At 40.4% G+C, this 17,196-nt stretch overlaps 1 protein-coding gene across 1 annotated transcript in view; it reads left to right on the top strand.

Moving 5' to 3' along the window:
* The window catches only part of Trim24 (tripartite motif containing 24), a 96,609-nt gene extending 79,590 nt beyond the window's left edge, over positions 1-17,019 (top strand). The window contains 9 exon segments of the mRNA XM_027391468.2: positions 607-780; positions 2,643-2,778; positions 5,355-5,427; positions 7,157-7,325; positions 8,779-9,107; positions 9,764-9,896; positions 11,971-12,045; positions 15,422-15,571; positions 16,725-17,019. Of these exon segments, the coding sequence (XP_027247269.1) occupies positions 607-780; positions 2,643-2,778; positions 5,355-5,427; positions 7,157-7,325; positions 8,779-9,107; positions 9,764-9,896; positions 11,971-12,045; positions 15,422-15,571; positions 16,725-16,934 (1,449 nt within the window). The 3' untranslated portion in view covers positions 16,935-17,019.
* The last annotated feature ends 177 nt before the right edge of the window (positions 17,020-17,196 follow it).

The raw sequence follows: 17,196 nt of genomic DNA, 5'->3' as shown, positions 1-17,196 counted from the left end.
AGAGTTGTTCTAAGGTATAAATACCTCGAATTTTTCAAGCATTCAACTAATTTTCTTCCCCATTTGTTAGATTTTGTATCATTCAGCACAGCATACCTAGCATTATCTTTGTGTTTATCATAGCTTCCAACTTGAATGAGAAGGCTTCCTCAGTAAGGCTTAGTTACCCATTCAGATGTGAAAAATAAGAAAAGAGGAGTATAAAAACCTGACAGCCCTCATTTGTGGCTGATTATTTTTAGGCATTTCATGTAGGAACAAAAGAAAATGTATGTTTTTAATTTTCCAGCTTTACTTTGAAGTTGATTTGTGTGCTTATATTTCTTGTCCATTTCATGAATATGTATGTATATTTTGCAAGGAGGTAGGGTGGTTTTCTGGTATATGCTTACTATTCTCTACCAGGAAAGAAAAAAAAAAAACTTATGTTTTGATCTGATTGACACATGTGTGTGCACACACATGATATACCATCTTCTCTCCCTTGCTGTTTCCATTGAAATAACATTTGAGCTGAAATAGCAGGCGGTGCCTTCTGTCTTGGATACCTGAGTGACTAATTACATTAATTGGTTTTTTGTTTCTTTTCTCATCTTGGTACTCCAGTGGCAGATCAGCAGTGGACAGGCTCCGCCCACAGCTGCCAGCAGCTCACCCTCCACTCCTTCCAGTCCTACAATCACAAGTGCAGCAGGGTACGATGGGAAGGCTTATAGTTCACCCATGATCGATCTGAGCGCACCAGTGGGAGGGTCTTACAATCTTCCATCTCTTCCAGATGTAAGTTTATGTAAAATCTGTTTTAATAACTTCATTTGAAAATTGTCAGCAATCTGGATTTAGTTTAAGGTGTGGGTTTATTGGTTTGCCAGCTCTTTCTGAAAGCTTAGTTTTCTTTAGAAATAAAATGTGAGTAAAATTGCAAATTCTGAACACTTAAGACATGCAAAAGAATGTTCTGGACTCTGACGTGAAAGATGCTTGTAGATGATGCATCGTAGAGTCAAGGCTGGGAAAGGAGGGAAGTAGGCTGACAGATAAGACTGGAATGTTTCCAGCTGGAAAGTGGAGAATAAGAGTAGAGTGAATACCAGAAATATAAGAACCAGGAAGAGGCAGAGATGCCCTTAGCCCCACAGCAGACTTCTCTCCTTGAGCATATTACCACAGAGAGTTAGAAGCCAGGTCCTTGCATATTTAAATTAAGTAATGAGTCAGTCCATCCTTAGGGTCCTTAACTTGACAAATGACTTTTTAAGAATCTAAGGGCAGAAAATAGTGTTCTCTTGCTGGTTCTCCACACCTTCGTCATTTGTTTCCCTTTTATTTTTTAAAATACTATTTGTACTACATGTATGTCTGTGCACTACAAGTGCTTGATGCCTTTGGAAACCAAAAGGAGGTGTCAGGTCCCTTGGGACAGAGTTAACAGACAGTTGTGAGCTACCTTGTAGGTGCTGAAAATAGAACCTCAGTGCTCTGGAAAAATACACAATGCTTTAAACTGCTGACCTCTCTCTTCAGCCCCATTTCCCTCCCTCCCCCCCTTTTTTTTTTACCCTGCAAGCTTAGGTAATCTCAATGTCATAATGTATCTACAACCAAACTTAAAACATTTCCATTGGTGAAATATTTTGCACACTTTAATTGGAAGGAATTATCTGTAATGTTATATGAAAGAACTTTAAATTTTCTTTAATCCAAGTTGAGATCAATTATTATTTCCTAATAATTACATTATTAATCTCACCACAGTCATTTCAGTTTTTATAATGCATGTATTCTAAATGGATAGAGTGTACCTCTTCATGCATACATCAGACTTTGGAAACCTTAGTCTAAATTTTAAGTTTTATCTTGCTTTTAGGATTATTCCACTATAAATTATTTCTATTACATTAAGAAACCCAAACCTTTATGTACTATCTGAAAATTAGTGACTAAAGTAGTGTCTAAGAATATTAAGATACAAATGATCTTGTCTGCTTCCCATCTCCCACAACCATAAAGGAGAGTCCATAGAAAATGAAAACTTTTTCCTTCCCTTTCATCTGTGTTATTTCATTATAGACAGTCTGTACCCTGGCCATAGGACACGCAACAGGTCTCTTACAGAATCCCAATTGAGAAAGGTAGAAATGTATGAAGGAATTGTCTATGTTCTTAGTAAACTTGGTGTATTTAAGCCTGACAAAGTATGTGCGTTTAAAGCATGAGACTGACTGTGTGCCCATGTGCACACGCGCACGCGTGCATAATGTAACGTGCGTGTCCTCAGTATATTTGCTGTGGGTAGAATATAACAAAGAATAAACTTCTGTTTTGATTTGCTGATGGGGGAATCATCTAGCAGAGCTTCACAATTGGTGCCTTGCTTGATAGCACTTAGAACCAAATGGAAAAGCCAGAGGTGGTGGCACACACCTTTATTTCAGCACTGGGAAGGCAGAGGCAGGTGGATCTCTGAGTTCAAGGCCAGCCTGGTCTATAGAGCAAGTTTCAGGACAGCCAGTGCTACACAGAGAAACCCTGTCTCAAACAAATGATAGAACTCAGGATTGAAGCTTTCTTGCAAATTTAAAGTGGCTTTTTTTTTAGTTTGCAAAGTTAATTTGCTCTGCAATAATTTATTCTCTTGGAAGATTGATTGTTCAAGTACTATCATGTTGGACAATATTGCAAGGAAAGATACAAGTGTAGATCATGGCCAGCCAAGACCTCCATCAAACAGAACGGTGCAGTCACCAAATTCATCAGTGCCATCTCCAGGCCTTGCAGGTAAAGCTACCCTTACTCATCATAACTAAAAAATGCGCTCTGCCTCATTTTTTGTAGTGAGGGGATAATAATATGTATATATTAAGGTTTCCGTGTGTGTGTGTGTGTGTGTGTGTGTGTGTGTGTGTGTGTGTGTGTGTGTGTGTGTGTGTGTGTGTGTATACTTCTGCCTGTGTGCCATAGTGCAGTGTGGAAGTCAGAGGACACCTTGGACTTGATTTTTCTCCTTCCACCAGGTAGGGCTTCAAACTCAGGTTGTCAGGCTTGGTGACAAGTGCTTTAACCCGCTGGGCTCATGTCACCATCCAGAGTTATTATACCATGTAAAGCTAGTACTCCTCACAAGGAAGGAAACAAAAGTTAAACTTTTACATTTTTCAATTTCAGCAAGGTTTTGTTTTTTTTTGTTTTTTGTTTTTTTTTTTTGTCATTACAGCAACCATTGAGCAAATTTTTAGCACACCCTCATTTAGTTGCCTGTGATGTGGTCTCTTCTAGAATGTAATTTGTCTAGAGTCAAATTTGATTAATTAAAATAAACAAGAGAGCATTCTTTGGTACTTTGTTCTTTGTTGTTTAGTTGTGTTTAACAATGGCTTTCTATGAGGAGGTTGAGAGATGCCTGGCTCAGTGGGGAAGAGCACTTCCTGCTCCTGCAGCAGAACAGGGTTCCCAGTACCCAGTGTTGGCTTACAAGTGCCATATACTTCAGTGCTGGCCTTCCCAAGTGTTGCATGCATGTGGTATACTTATGTACATGCAGGCAGGACACTCAATTCACATAAAAGTAAGCGTCTAAAAAAATAATATTTCATGAGCCAGATGCTGGTGGTGCACACATTTAATCCCAGCATCTGGGAGGCAGAAGCAGGTGGATCTCTGTGAGTTCCAAGACAGCCAATGCTACACAAACAAACCCGGTCTCAAAAAAAAAAACCTAAACAACAACCTGTTTCCTCCAAGAAACACTCCAGATATTACTCCTGGAGCTTGATATAGCAGTCATCTGTCATGTGACTTCCAGAGGAGACATGAACAAATACATCCAAATAATGTGCTGGTTACAAGCCAAAGAAAGAATTGCATTCAGATCTGGCCTGGTGAACCAGTGAGCTCACCATCCCTGCCCGGTGTGGTGGGTAACTCAGCAGAGCCAGGTCCCCGGTGCCAGCTACACCATTTGCAGTGCCCTTCACCAGAGTCTTTTCTGTCCTGGCACTTGCCTGTGTAAATGTTCTGACTTTCTGAACCTTAACTTCTTGAGCTTCCTTGATTTTGAAAAGTTTCATTAGCCTCCTATTTTTCCCCATCTTCCAGAGTCTTAGGAGCCTCCCCTTTCCCTGGAGGAGAGTCTGCTTCAGTTCTGAGGAATTCAGCCATACAACAGCACCTGCAGGGAATAGTGGAAAGGAGGGAACTCAATTTTTCCTACAGTGTTACCAAAAATATGGTGGTTATGAAGTTTAAGTGGAGATTTTTATTTTAAACTTGAATTTACAATAAAATAAAGGACAAGTGCATAGGAACAAATTAGAATGTTCTTGGTGTTGCTGAAAGACACATAAATAGGTAATCCCTACACAGTAAAGACTTCCAACAAAACAGACTAAACAAAAATTTTTTCTATCTCCAGTCATCATAAGAACCACCTAAATAGGAGTTGGTTTCTTACTGCTGAATTAGTCAAGATTTTAATAGTAACAATTCCATTGATGAAAATGTCAACAGCTACTTTCATGTGTACTGATAATAGTGTAACTTGGCAAAATATTTCTGAAGGCATTATTGCAAGTATCCTAAGACTAACATTTATCTTCTGTGGACTGCCAGACACTAGACAGATCCCATACAACCTATACTGACTCCAGAGTATAGATTTACTTTATTACACTTAACTTACTTGTGTGTGTGCACGTCTATATATGAGTGCTGCAGCATGCCCCTTGGAGGTCAGGGGACTCTTTATGGGATCCAGGCTCTCCTTCCACCATGGGTGGGTCCACCATGGGGATGAAGCTTAGGTCATCCGGCTTGGCAGCAAGCAATATTACCACTTGAGCCATCTCAGCAACCTGAGCATAGACTCTCTTTTTTATTACAGCAGTTCAGAACCTGCTGAAAATAAATGTTTATTTTCATTTTTTAATTGCTTCATATCTGAATCTAACTTTGACTTCTCCAATTAATTGTTCTCATTTGTTTCCAGGGATTGAGCTCAGGTTGTCAGGCTTGCTGACAAGCACCCTAAACCTCTAAGGTGTCACTGTATTCACCAGCCCCTTTCTCCTCTGTAGTTCTCACTGACACTGGAACCCTCTAGCAACTCTACTGCAAGAAAGAATTGATGAAAAAGTTTTACTAGTACTTAAGGTTGGGAGGATGGGGATATCTCCGGTGATGCACAGAACTCCCCACTGCCCAGAAATCAATAGTACCATGGTGTAACAAAATACTATAGATAAGTTTATTGTTTCTAAGAATTTTATTTATAATTTAAGTGAGCACATTCAACAAACATGAATGCACAATTATTAATTTATATATTATATATATATGGTCTATTTCCTTCTCCTCAGGGCCTGTTACTATGACTAGCGTCCATCCCCCAATACGTTCACCCAGTGCCTCCAGCGTTGGGAGCCGAGGAAGGTAATTTGATTCAGCCATATTTCCTGGTATGGTCTTGTTTCAGGATCCACAGAGAATTGATTCCAGGACTCATCTGAGAATACCAAAATCTGCAAATGCTCAAGTCTTATATAAGGTGGTACAGTATTTATATGTGACCTGCACATACTTTGGTGTATACTTAAAATCATCTCTAGGTTACTGATGGTGCCTAATACAATGTGACTGCTTTGTAAAACTTGTTATATTGCATTGTCTAGAGAATAATGACAACCCCCACCCCCCCCAAAAAAAAGAAATAGTGTGTACATGTTCAGTTACAGGCACATTCCCTCCCACAAGGTATTTTTCCATCCATATATGTGAAGGCCATGGACATTAAGAGCCAACTGTGCATAAATTCCTTGCAGTTGTCAATCTTTTGACACTCGGAGTATCTTTTTTATATGTTAATAGAGTGGCTAAACTACAATGTTAATCTTTAAAGATAGTATTTGTCTAGATGCTAAAAATAGGATAGTATTTGACATCATATTAGCAAAGACAAAAGTGTTTATAACACAGTGATCTGTAGGCAAATTTAGGAAAAACAAGCATTATTTTCCTCATGGGTTCTGTTGTGTTTTGTTTTGAGACAGGCTGTCACATGGTCAGGAGCTCTCTTATGTAGATGGGACTGGCCTATTAACTTGTGATGGTGCTCCTGTCTCTGAGTGAAGAAGCAATCTTTCTTTCAGGGTTCTGTGACTGTTACAATGATGCAACGTTGGTTCTACTTTAAAAGAAAATTTTGACAATTAAGCTCCTTCTTTAAGTTATTATTTAGTTCTACCCTCATTGTCTTTAAACATTACTTCTAGACTTAAATTCCATGTTTTGTTTATCCTTTGAAATTAGCATTCTCTAAGAGGAGGTCTGCCTGTAGTTCCATAAGAACAGAGTGGCTGGGCTGAAGGGATTGCTCAGTGGTTAAGAACTCTAGCTGATCCAGGCGGTATTGGCGCACGCCTTTAGTCCCAGCGCTCAGGAGGCAGAGGCAGGCAGATCTCTTGAGTTCGAGGCCAGCCTGGTCTTCAAAGAGAGTTCCAGGACAGTCTCTAAAAAACTACAGAGAAACCCTCTCTCAAAAAAAAAAAAAAAAAAAAAAAAAAAAACTCCAGCTGTTCTTCAAGAGTTCAATTCTCAGCAACCACATAGTGGCTCACAACCATCTGTAATGAGATCTGGTGCTGGCATGCAGGCAAACATGCAGACAGAACACTGGATACATAATAAATAAATCCTTAAAATTAAAAAAAAAAATGCAGAGTAGCTAATGGTGTAAGGGTTCTGTCTAGCTACTACCCTTAAGGAGGAACCACCAACAAATGGTATCCTAGTGTGTTAATACAAACCGCATAAAAGCCTGGAGTTGTTGGCCTAGAGTTCTCGTGACTAGACAGGGAACTGGGAAAGACCAAAAAGATGTTCCTTCTAAGACCCTGTGTCTAGTTGAGCAGTTAGAGAACCTTAGAATACTCAAGCCAGGTTTTACTTATGTTTTCAGATACTTGATAAATCTATTTGAAAGGTTAGTCTGTTAGTCTGTCATCAAGGAAATTTGTGCTGACTCCACAATTTTAACATCATTCACTGCTGATATAAAATATGGTTATTATTGTGAAGTTAAGTTATTCCAGAATGTTCTTCAACTGACTGTTTTTTAGGTTGTCTTAATTTTTATGTCCCTTCCCTCCTTTCTCCCTCACAGCTCTGGCTCTTCCAGCAAACCAGCAGGAGCTGATTCTACACACAAAGTCCCAGTAGTCATGTTGGAGCCAATCCGAATAAAGCAAGAAAACAGTGGACCACCTGAAAATTATGATTTTCCTGTTGTTATAGTAAAACAAGAATCAGATGAAGAATCTAGACCTCAAAATGTAATTACATCAGTGCTTGCAATACTGTTCCATTTAAGAGGCAAGAAAAGGGTAGTCCTGATAGGACACCCATGAAATAGTCTGAGAACGGAAGCTCCACAGGCAGTTGTGGAGGGAGAAAACTATCCAGACAGTAGTCAGAGGGGTCTTAACAGCCCCATGGGGATGGGCATAGTGGTGGTATACGAAGAGAATTAAGCAAACTGGGAGAGATTTACTGTAATAATGGAGATAAACTGAGCACATTGGTGTGTGCTTACAATTCCAGCTACTCAGAGAGTGAGGCAGAATTTCAACCTTCTTTAGAAAAAGAAGAGGGGGGGAAGGAAAGATGAAGACAGTAGAACAAGCTAATGTTTAAAATAGGTTTATTTTGTTTGTATGAATGTCTTGCCTGCATGTATGTCTGCCACATGTGTGTCTGATGTCTGTATAGGTCCATTCAAGAAGTGGAACTGGAGTTACAGGTGATGGTGAGCCACCATGTGCACAGTGGGAACTGAACCCGGATTCCCCACTAAGGCAGCTCTCCATACACTAAACTAAAAACATTTTAAAACGTTTTATCTTGATTGTGTGTCTGTATGGGGGCAGCATATGGAAGTCAGAACAACTTTCTGGAATAAAAGTCTCTGCTACTATGAAGGTTCTAGGGATTGAACTCAGGTTATCTGATAATTTTTCCCCACTAAGCCAACTTGCTGTTCTGAAACAAATTAAATTTGGAAATAATTAACCTCCAAAGAATGTCCATTTTTAATTATATCCATGTTTGCTACTTTCAGCTTTCAGAAACAAAATTTTAAGGAGCTAAAACCTTCTGTTTAATTGGAAATTTTCACCATCCTAGGGTCAAACACAAAATTTAGACGTAATCTTTGTCTTAGTGTTTCTATTGCTGTGATGAGACACCACGACCAAAAGCAACTTGGGAAGGAAAGGGTTTATTTAATTTACCCTTCCACTTCAAAGTTCATCAAAGGGCCTCAAGACAGGAATTCAAAATGGGTCAGGAGTCTGGAGACAGGAGCTGGTGCAGAGGCCTTGGAGGGGTGCTGCTCACTGGCTTGTTGAGCCTGCTTTCTAATAGAACCCAGGACCCACCAGCCCAGGGTTGGCATTGCCCCACAGTGGGCTGGGCCCTCCCCAATCAGTTACTAATTAAGAAAATGCAGTACAGGCTTGCCCACAATCCAGTCTTATGTAGGTGTTTTCTAAATTGAGGCTCCCTCCACTCAGATGACTCCTCCTTGCATCAGGTCAACATAAAACTAGCCAGCACAGTGTCCAAAGGTGTAATTTGGATTAGTAGCTACAGTAAACCATCTTTACAGTTCATGTGATTGACTGCCACACTGCCCATTTAGTCTTTAATTATTGTAGCCATTGGGAGATTACAAGGTCACTTTGAAAACATGCATGCATACATAAATAATGTTCTCTCTGGTTGCAGACTAACTATCCAAGAAGCATACTTACGTCCCTCCTCTTAAACACTAATCAGAGCTCTTCTTCTGAGGAAGCCGTGTTACGATCTGATGCTCCTGACAGCACAGGAGATCAACCTGTCCTTCATCAGGAAAACTCCTCGAATGGAAAGCCCGAGTGGCAGGATGCCTCTCAGAAGTCCCCTGTGATTGTCGGAGAGGCAAGGAAGGAGGACGATCCCAATGAAGACTGGTGTGCTGTTTGTCAGAATGGAGGGGAGCTTCTTTGCTGTGAAAAGTGTCCTAAAGTATTCCATCTGAGTTGCCACGTGCCCACATTGACCAATTTCCCGAGGTAAGACATTACTTCCCTCTAAAGAGTGGGGGGGGTTGGAGTGTCACATAGTGCTAGGGCTTCTTGGCTAGCATACACATGGCTTGGGTGCTTTTCCCCACTGCTTTAAGGAAATAAAAAGTAACAGCGTTTACAAGAAAGTGGATGTGTCTGGAAACAGTGGCATGACGGAGGAAAAGAGAGAATGAAGGGGGAAGAAAGTAAGGTGGAAGGATTTTTTAATTAACAATTGTAACATTTTTGACAATTGTTAGTAACAAAACTTAGAAGGATTAAATTCCATTTGGCACAAATGCATACTTCATAATCTCTAACCCCGATTCACAGGTCCTTGGTCTTTGTTCTTCTCAGAAAGCTCGTCTGTTGTGATAAACAGTAAGAGGCCCTGGCTGGCCTTAGTGGCACACACCTGGAGGAGACAAGAGGGAGGATCAGAAGTGTGATGTTTAGTCAGAGTTTAATATTACTAACATCTTAGACCTTTGCATCACAGCTCTGCTCTTTGTTCTCCATACTGCTTTGTACCTAGTAGTGATAAATAAGCAGAGAATAAAACCCATGCCAAAGGAGCGTGTCGTAGATGGCCAGAGGGGGTGGGAAGGGGGATGGAGAGAGCCCTGATACACTCAGAACTCAAAGGCATATTATCCCAACAGCGGAGAATGGATTTGTACTTTCTGCCGAGACTTATCTAAGCCAGAAGTTGAATATGATTGTGATGCTCGCAGTCACAACTCAGATAAAAGGAAAATCGAAGGCCTTAGTAAATTAACGCCAATAGATAAAAGGGTAAGTTTGGGGTTTGTTTTGTTTTTTGCGCATTTCTACACTGAAGTATTAGGATGGTTATGGTTGCTTAAGTCTCTTTCTCCCTTTTCCTTCTTTCTACACACAGAAGAAAAGGAATATTAAATAATCAATAGCAAGCTATATAGTGTTTTGTGTGTGTGTGTGTGTGTGTGTGTGTGTGTGTGTGCGTGTGCGTGTGCGTGTGCGTGCGTGTGTGTATACATGTATGTGGGCTCTAACCCATGCCTCTACACATGGAGGCCAGAGTTTGACCTAACGTATTTTCCTTTTTTGCTATCTACCTTAATTTGAGACAAGGCCTGTCACTGAACCTGAAGCTCACAGGACTAGACTGGCTAGGCAGCACACACCTGAACTTCAGTCATTTTCCCCTTCTCCCTCACACTAGACTTACAGCGGGTGCCAGCATGCCTAACTTTTTTACTTGGGTTCTGTGGATCCAAATCCAGGTCCTTGTGCTTTCATAGAAAAGTACTTGACCCAGTGAACCATAACTTCTTAATTAAACAAAAGAGAGCGTTATTAGGTAGAAGTTTAGCACTGTGCTTGAACAGAGTGAACTGTATGTCCTACATACAGTAGGTAGAGCTGGGCTTTCGGGGGGGAGTGGGGGGCGTGCCAGAAGACAGCCTTAGGTGACTTCATTTTTTAAACATATCTCTCATTGCTTCGGTGCTTGGGGATTGGGGTAGGTTTCCTGGGCGCTGAGCTCTGAGGTGCCATCGTGGTCCATGTCTGCACTGCTAGGCTTTAAAGTTATCAGCACATCCAGCTCCCTTACATCCCAATGGAACTCAGTCCTGGCACTCCTGACTTCACTGACTGTCCACCTAAAGCTTGGCCTCACTCTGTAGCTCAGGCTAGCCTAGAACTCTCTGTGTAGCATAATATGCTCACCTTGAATTCAGGACATCCAAGTACACCTGATTACAGCTCACCAGGCCCGCTTTGTTTCTGATTTTTGAGACAAGGTGTCACTGTTAGTCCAGTCTGTCATCAGATGGCTATCCTCTGGCCTCAGCTTCCCATCACTGGGTTTATAGGAATGAGCCACTGTGCCTAGCTTTAGTCTAAGCTTTTAAATTTTGCCTACCTTAATTTCTGTCTTGTTTCATTTTTTTCTCACACTAATTGATTTTCTTTTTCAGAATATTTTTTTGAGAATTGACAGTGAGATTGACTTTTTTTATTTAATGTTTCTGCAAATAATTCCATACTTTGACCACATTATTATTTAACATTTTAACTATAATTTTTTATTACTAAAGAATTTATCAAAAAGAATAAGCCATTCTGTGGTAGCTCACACCTTTGATCCCAGCACTCAGGTGAATCTCTGTGAGTTCCAAGACAGCCAGGGATACAGAGAGAAACCATGTCTCCCACCCCCGCGCCCGCCCCCACCCCACCCCCCTAGCACCAGAAAAGGAAAGAAAGAAACTATGTGAAAATTGATATGTAAGAGGGGAGAGCCTGCACTCAGTGCCAGTACTGTAGATGTTCACTGGGAGGCACTCACTGGCCTGAAAGGAGGAAGTAGCAGAGTTCACAGCAGGACAGCTCTGTTTGCAAGAGGGGTCTTCACCAGGGCTTACAGGGACCAGGCTCTGCCTCCACATTGCTTCCTCCAGTGACTGCCGACTCTTCACACATCACACACGGGTGATGAGGGGGTAGGGGGGGTTCATCTTGAAGAACTCAAAATGTGTGTTTTCTAATGAGATTGGTTTATTTACACAATTACAGGGACTCTTGTATCCGTATTCCCTAAGTTGATATTTGTTTGTTTTTTAATTTTTCTAGACAGGGTTTTTCTGTATAGCCTTGGCTGTTCTGGAACTCACTCTGGAGACCAGGCTGGCCTCAAACTCACAGAGATCCATCTGCCTCTGCCTGCCAAATGCTGGGATTAAAGGCGTGCGCCACCACTGCCTGGTTAGATTCAGTGTTTTCTTATGTATTCCTAGAGCTTTAATTTTTATTCTGAGGGCTGTGAATTATTTTAGAAAATAAGCTGTGCCTTCACTATTTTATTAATTGTATTTTTCATTAGAAATGTGAACGTCTGCTTCTGTTTCTTTACTGCCATGAAATGAGCCTGGCTTTCCAAGACCCTGTTCCTCTAACTGTAAGTATTAATGTCATTTGTACGTTGTTTACATGGTGGAATAATTTTTTAGGAATTGATTCATGAGAACCTAATTTATCATTTCAGTAGTTTCTTGTATCTAATACAAGTCTTTTGTGGGTGGTCCTGCAGGAGAGAACAGGTGTTAGGGTGAGGGGGCTGAGATCACCCTTGAATGTGGTTTTGTGAGACAGGATCTCTCCATGGGATTTAGGACTCTCCAGGAATCTGCCTGTCTCTGTCCCCTCAGTGCTGGGTTTGTAAGTGTGTGCTGTCATGCCTGGCTTTTTACATAGGTGCTTGTGATCAAACACGTCTTCATGCTTGCATAGCAAGCGCTTTGATAACTAAACTGTCTCCCCAGATTCCTAATCCAAATCTTAAAGACACACACACATACAATGCTTTCATATTAAATACATGCTAATTTTTTCTATTTTAATTAATTTTTAGCTCATAAAATATTTGGTTTCCTTATGACATTTTCAAACCTACACATCATTTAGTTCGCTCATTCTCTCTCTCTCTCTCTCTCTCTCTCTCTCTCTCTCTCTCTCTCTGTCTGTCTCTCACTATCCTCCTATATACTCTTGTCTCACTGATTCCCTTCCTCTCCCCAAGCCATCTGCTTTCTTGTAGTGCGTATGTGTGCCTGTGTTTATGTATGTGTAGGTAGGTGTGTGTAGGTGTGTGTGTGTGTGTGTGTGTGTGTGTGTGTGTGTGTGTGTGTGTGTGTGTAGGAGTGTGTGTGTAGGTGTGTGTGTGTGTGTGTAGGGGTGTGTGTGTTAAATCTAAATTCTATAGAAGACAGAGGACAAAGCTTGTCTTTTGTTTTCCCGCTACCCTGCCTTGTTTCCTCTCCGCCACTTTGAAGCTTCTTCCTCCCACACATAGTTCCACTTGACTTACATGTCATATGTAGCATTTCTTTTTCTCTCATTTAGTTCACTTAACATAATGATACATATAAATGATGTCATTTCACTAAACAGATAAATATATGTTAGTGACAATTGGCTGATACTTTGTATTTGTTTCTTGGATTCACTTTCTTGGCCCACCCAATTGACTTTCATGTTGCCATGATGATTTTTATGTTGTCAGAATCTCAGAAGGCTTATATGACATGAGTTGTTGGAGAAAATAGCCACTGTTTGTTTTTTAAAGGCCTCTATAATTTTCTATATTTTTCTTGATAGGTCTAGACTTAGAATAGCAAGTAGAATTTAATAATGGAAAAAGGCCAGGAATGTTTGTCTCAACCAGGTCTGTATTGAAAGTGTGGAATAACTTTGATACCTTTAGAGTATCAGAAAGGATCCCTCCCATAAAATGTGTTTTCCTTCTGGGGTATGTAAGCTCTTTTTGAAATTGAGTAGCTGTGATTGTGGTTGGGTTTTCTGGACAGGATCTCATATATCTGAGGTTGGCCTCAGAGTATACAGGGAAAATGATCCTGAGTTCCCTGATCCCCCTGCCTCCACCCTCTAATTACATTTCTACTTGTGGTTTGTTGGATTTTAAAAATTAATGCAAAGTAGAAAAAAGGAAAACTAATAAATAAGTTAACTTAGGACAGTCAGTTTCATGTTAGAAAATATTGCAGTTAAACCCATTCTTGTGTGCAGTGAACATACAGCCCACTGCGTAGCTCTGCCTGGCCTGGGAGCCTATGTGGACCATGCTGGCCATGGACTTGAAGGAATTGGATCCTCCTGCATCACCATGTCTACTTCTAATATTTAAGTTTTTGGAAGTGACTTTTCTTAGGGTACTATGGAATCAACAAACCCAGTGCTCATATATGCAAAATATAAACTACATACAGCCCCAGCCCAAAAAGGGATATCAATCCTTCAGGGAAAGGGAAATCAGTCCTTTAGGAAAAAGGATCTTTCATACCCAAAAGAAGTGGGTGTTCGTGTTGCCAGTGCATACTTAAAAATAGAACCCAAAATTGTTACTTTCTGTGATTCTGGCTTGCATTTTTATTCACAGTAGCAGTAGGCACAAGTTAACCCCTTTTTCTTTTTTTTCTCTCCCCCCCCCCTCATTCCATAAAACTTACACTGAAATTGCCAGGATTATTCATTTGGAGTATAAACTGATTTTCAGCAGGGTTAGAGTTTTTCAGGATCATGCTATTGAGCATCAGATCTGAGGGTTGGGTCCTTCACTACTTGGAATAGGACAAAACAAGATCACATTGACCCATCCTTTTTAAATGGGTATTTGTCTGCTTGTTTAGAAACGGGGTCTCACTATGTAACTTCTGATGGCCTGGAACCCACTACCTAGACCAGGCTGGTCTGGCCCTCATAGAGATTCTCCTGAATCTGCCTCCCCAGTGCACCAGCACAGCCAGGCTTCTCCATCATCAGATTTACCAGATAGCTTTTGCTGGGTATAGCAACCATGGTTTACAATTACTCATTTTTTTCTTTTCTTTTCTTTTTTTTTTAATGAGACTGGATCTCACTATCATTGTTAATTAGATCATATGGTACTGAGCAGCCTCCATACTGATTTCCATAATGAATTGATTTATATTCCCACCAGTAGTATAGAAGGGTTTGCTTTTTTCTGTATCCTCATCAGCAGAGTGTGTGTGTGTGTGTGTGTGTGTGTGTGTAGGTAGAATCTCAATGTTATTTCAGTTTTGACTTTGCTGACAAGGTTGTTAAACACTTTATGTTTATTGGCCACTTATACTTCATCTCTTCTGATTTATCGTTCAGAGGACACTGTACAAGAGAGACGTTTGCACGGTCACATTTATTACAGCACTGTTCACAGTAGCTGATAGAATAAGCCTAACTGTTGATCCTCTGCAGGTGAACGGATTTAAAGAATGGTGTGTGTATGCATAGTGGGATTTTTAGTCATCCGTAAAGAATAAAAGCATGACATTCTCTAGGAAATAGATACAAATAGAGAGAACTATTAAGTGAAATGCAGAAAGATGTTGCATATTTTCTCAGTTATGGGTCTCCTGTATTCCATAAACATGTGCCACACAAAAGCTAAAGGGATCTGGGAGTTTCAAAGAGGAGACTTTAGGGATGGGAAAAGCGGAATGTGGGCTAAAGGGAAGGAAGGGAGGATACGTTCATGATGCATTCTATACATACATACATGATATACTTACATTAACCTGTTTGAGACCCAACACTATATTCAATGAATGTAAACCATTTTAGAGAAAGTGCCACAAAACCTGTGGCATGGAACACAGTAGGCACTTGTAAATGTCGATGAATAGGTTTGTTTCTTAATTTTGTTTTTCACCGGTGACAAAATACTGTAAAGAAAAATAGCATGTATTCTAGAACCAGGTACAGTTTACCTATTTATATTGATTCATTTGTTTTGTAAGGTGCCTGATTATTATAAAATAATTAAAAACCCAATGGACTTATCAACCATCAAGAAAAGACTTCAGGAGGATTATTGCATGTATACAAAGCCTGAAGATTTTGTGGCTGATTTTAGATTGATCTTTCAAAACTGTGCTGAGTTCAATGAGGTGAGACGGGGAGAGGCAACAACATGGGAAGAGTAATGGTAGCCCACAGCTTGCCAACAGGGAGGCGCCCCCAGTGTCGGTGCCAGTGGAAGAGGTTCTCTGGTGCTTCAGGTCTGCCAGGGTGTGAAAGAGGTTACTAGGAAGACTTACCCACATGTAATTTGCAGTTGTATCATGTAGTAAGTGCAAGACACCTGATACCCAGACAGATTAGAAAATACATAAGTATTTACCATCCCTTCCTTTTATTTTGCAAACTCTTTGTACTTCTAGACTTTGATTTCTGTGTTTATCTTGAAATAGAATGTACCAAAAAGTACTCTTTTAGCAATCTTGTATCACTCTGTCTAGACAAACTATGTCTTTCTCATTGGTTTTTCTGTTTGTTCTTCTTTTGTATGACATTTTTCATTCTTGAGATCCCCAGGCATGACGATCTTGTCATCTTGCTGATCGTGAAGGATGTGATCCATCCCTGTCAATTTCCTTTCGAATGATTCAGTAAAAAAAAGTCTTGTTATTTGCTGGCCCTCTCTAGAGTCCTGATGGGGAATGTACTGTGTATTGATTTGGCCAATGAGACCGAAAGTTAGATGGGACTAGGAGTCAAAGAGGATTCTGGGAAATGTAGTAGAGAAGTGGTAATCCAGGCAGGAAGTGACATAGCAAGGAGACTCATTTTTAAGCGAAGGAGAAACAGGAAGGGTCCCTTTTTCCCCCTCCACTCCTGCTCCAGTGGCACAATGTGATCCACCGGCAAGGATAAGATAAGTCTTATAAAATATATAGATTTATGATAATTAAGACTGAGCTAACAGATGCAGAATCCTAGTCATTGGCCAAGCAGCTTTGAACCTAATACAAGTTTCTGTGTATTCATTTGGACCTAACTCGGGCAGGCGGCTGGCGTAAAGCTCACATGTGGCGGTGGGTCTCGGAGGCTTTTGGCGGAAATATTTATCGTAACAGAGTCCTCATCATGTAGCCCCAGACTTTTACTTGTTTTATGTTAGCGACATGTCTAATACTTCTCTCAACAGTCCGTTGTTTGACAGTTGTGTGACAAAAAGGAACAGAATTGTCAGAGGTTAGTTTTATTGACTAAAATGTTGGTCTTCTGGTTTTTAATTCCTATCTTTATTTTATCCCACAGCCTGATTCTGAAGTAGCCAATGCTGGTATAAAACTTGAAAGCTATTTTGAAGAACTTTTAAAGAACCTTTACCCAGAAAAAAGGTTCCCAAAACTAGAATTCAGGAATGAACCAGAAGACAGTAAGTTCAGTGATGACTCAGATGATGACTTTGTGCAGCCCCGGAAGAAGCGTCTTAAGAGCTTGGAGGACCGCCAACTGCTGAAATAAGCAGCTCCAGGGCCAAATACTGTCTAAGAAAATGTCCTTTATACAAATAAAAACAAAAGCCTTGTCGGTGATTTTAACATCATGACACAGAAGGGTTTGTGAGTTCTCTGATCTGTTTTTGCTGTTTACTAGACTTTGGTTTCATTAATAACCCATTTCTTTAACCTCTTGTCATTGATAATTTAAAAAAGAGGAAGGAAGGAAATGTGTAGAAGAATAAGAGGAGGAAGAAGAAACAGCAAAGAAAGAAAAGACATTCTTC

This window comes from Cricetulus griseus (genome assembly GCF_003668045.3).
Source record: "Cricetulus griseus strain 17A/GY chromosome 1 unlocalized genomic scaffold, alternate assembly CriGri-PICRH-1.0 chr1_0, whole genome shotgun sequence".
NCBI classification, from domain to species: domain Eukaryota; kingdom Metazoa; phylum Chordata; class Mammalia; order Rodentia; family Cricetidae; genus Cricetulus; species Cricetulus griseus.
Note: the sequence above shows the minus strand (reverse complement) of the source record. Positions and strands in the feature narration are given on the sequence as shown.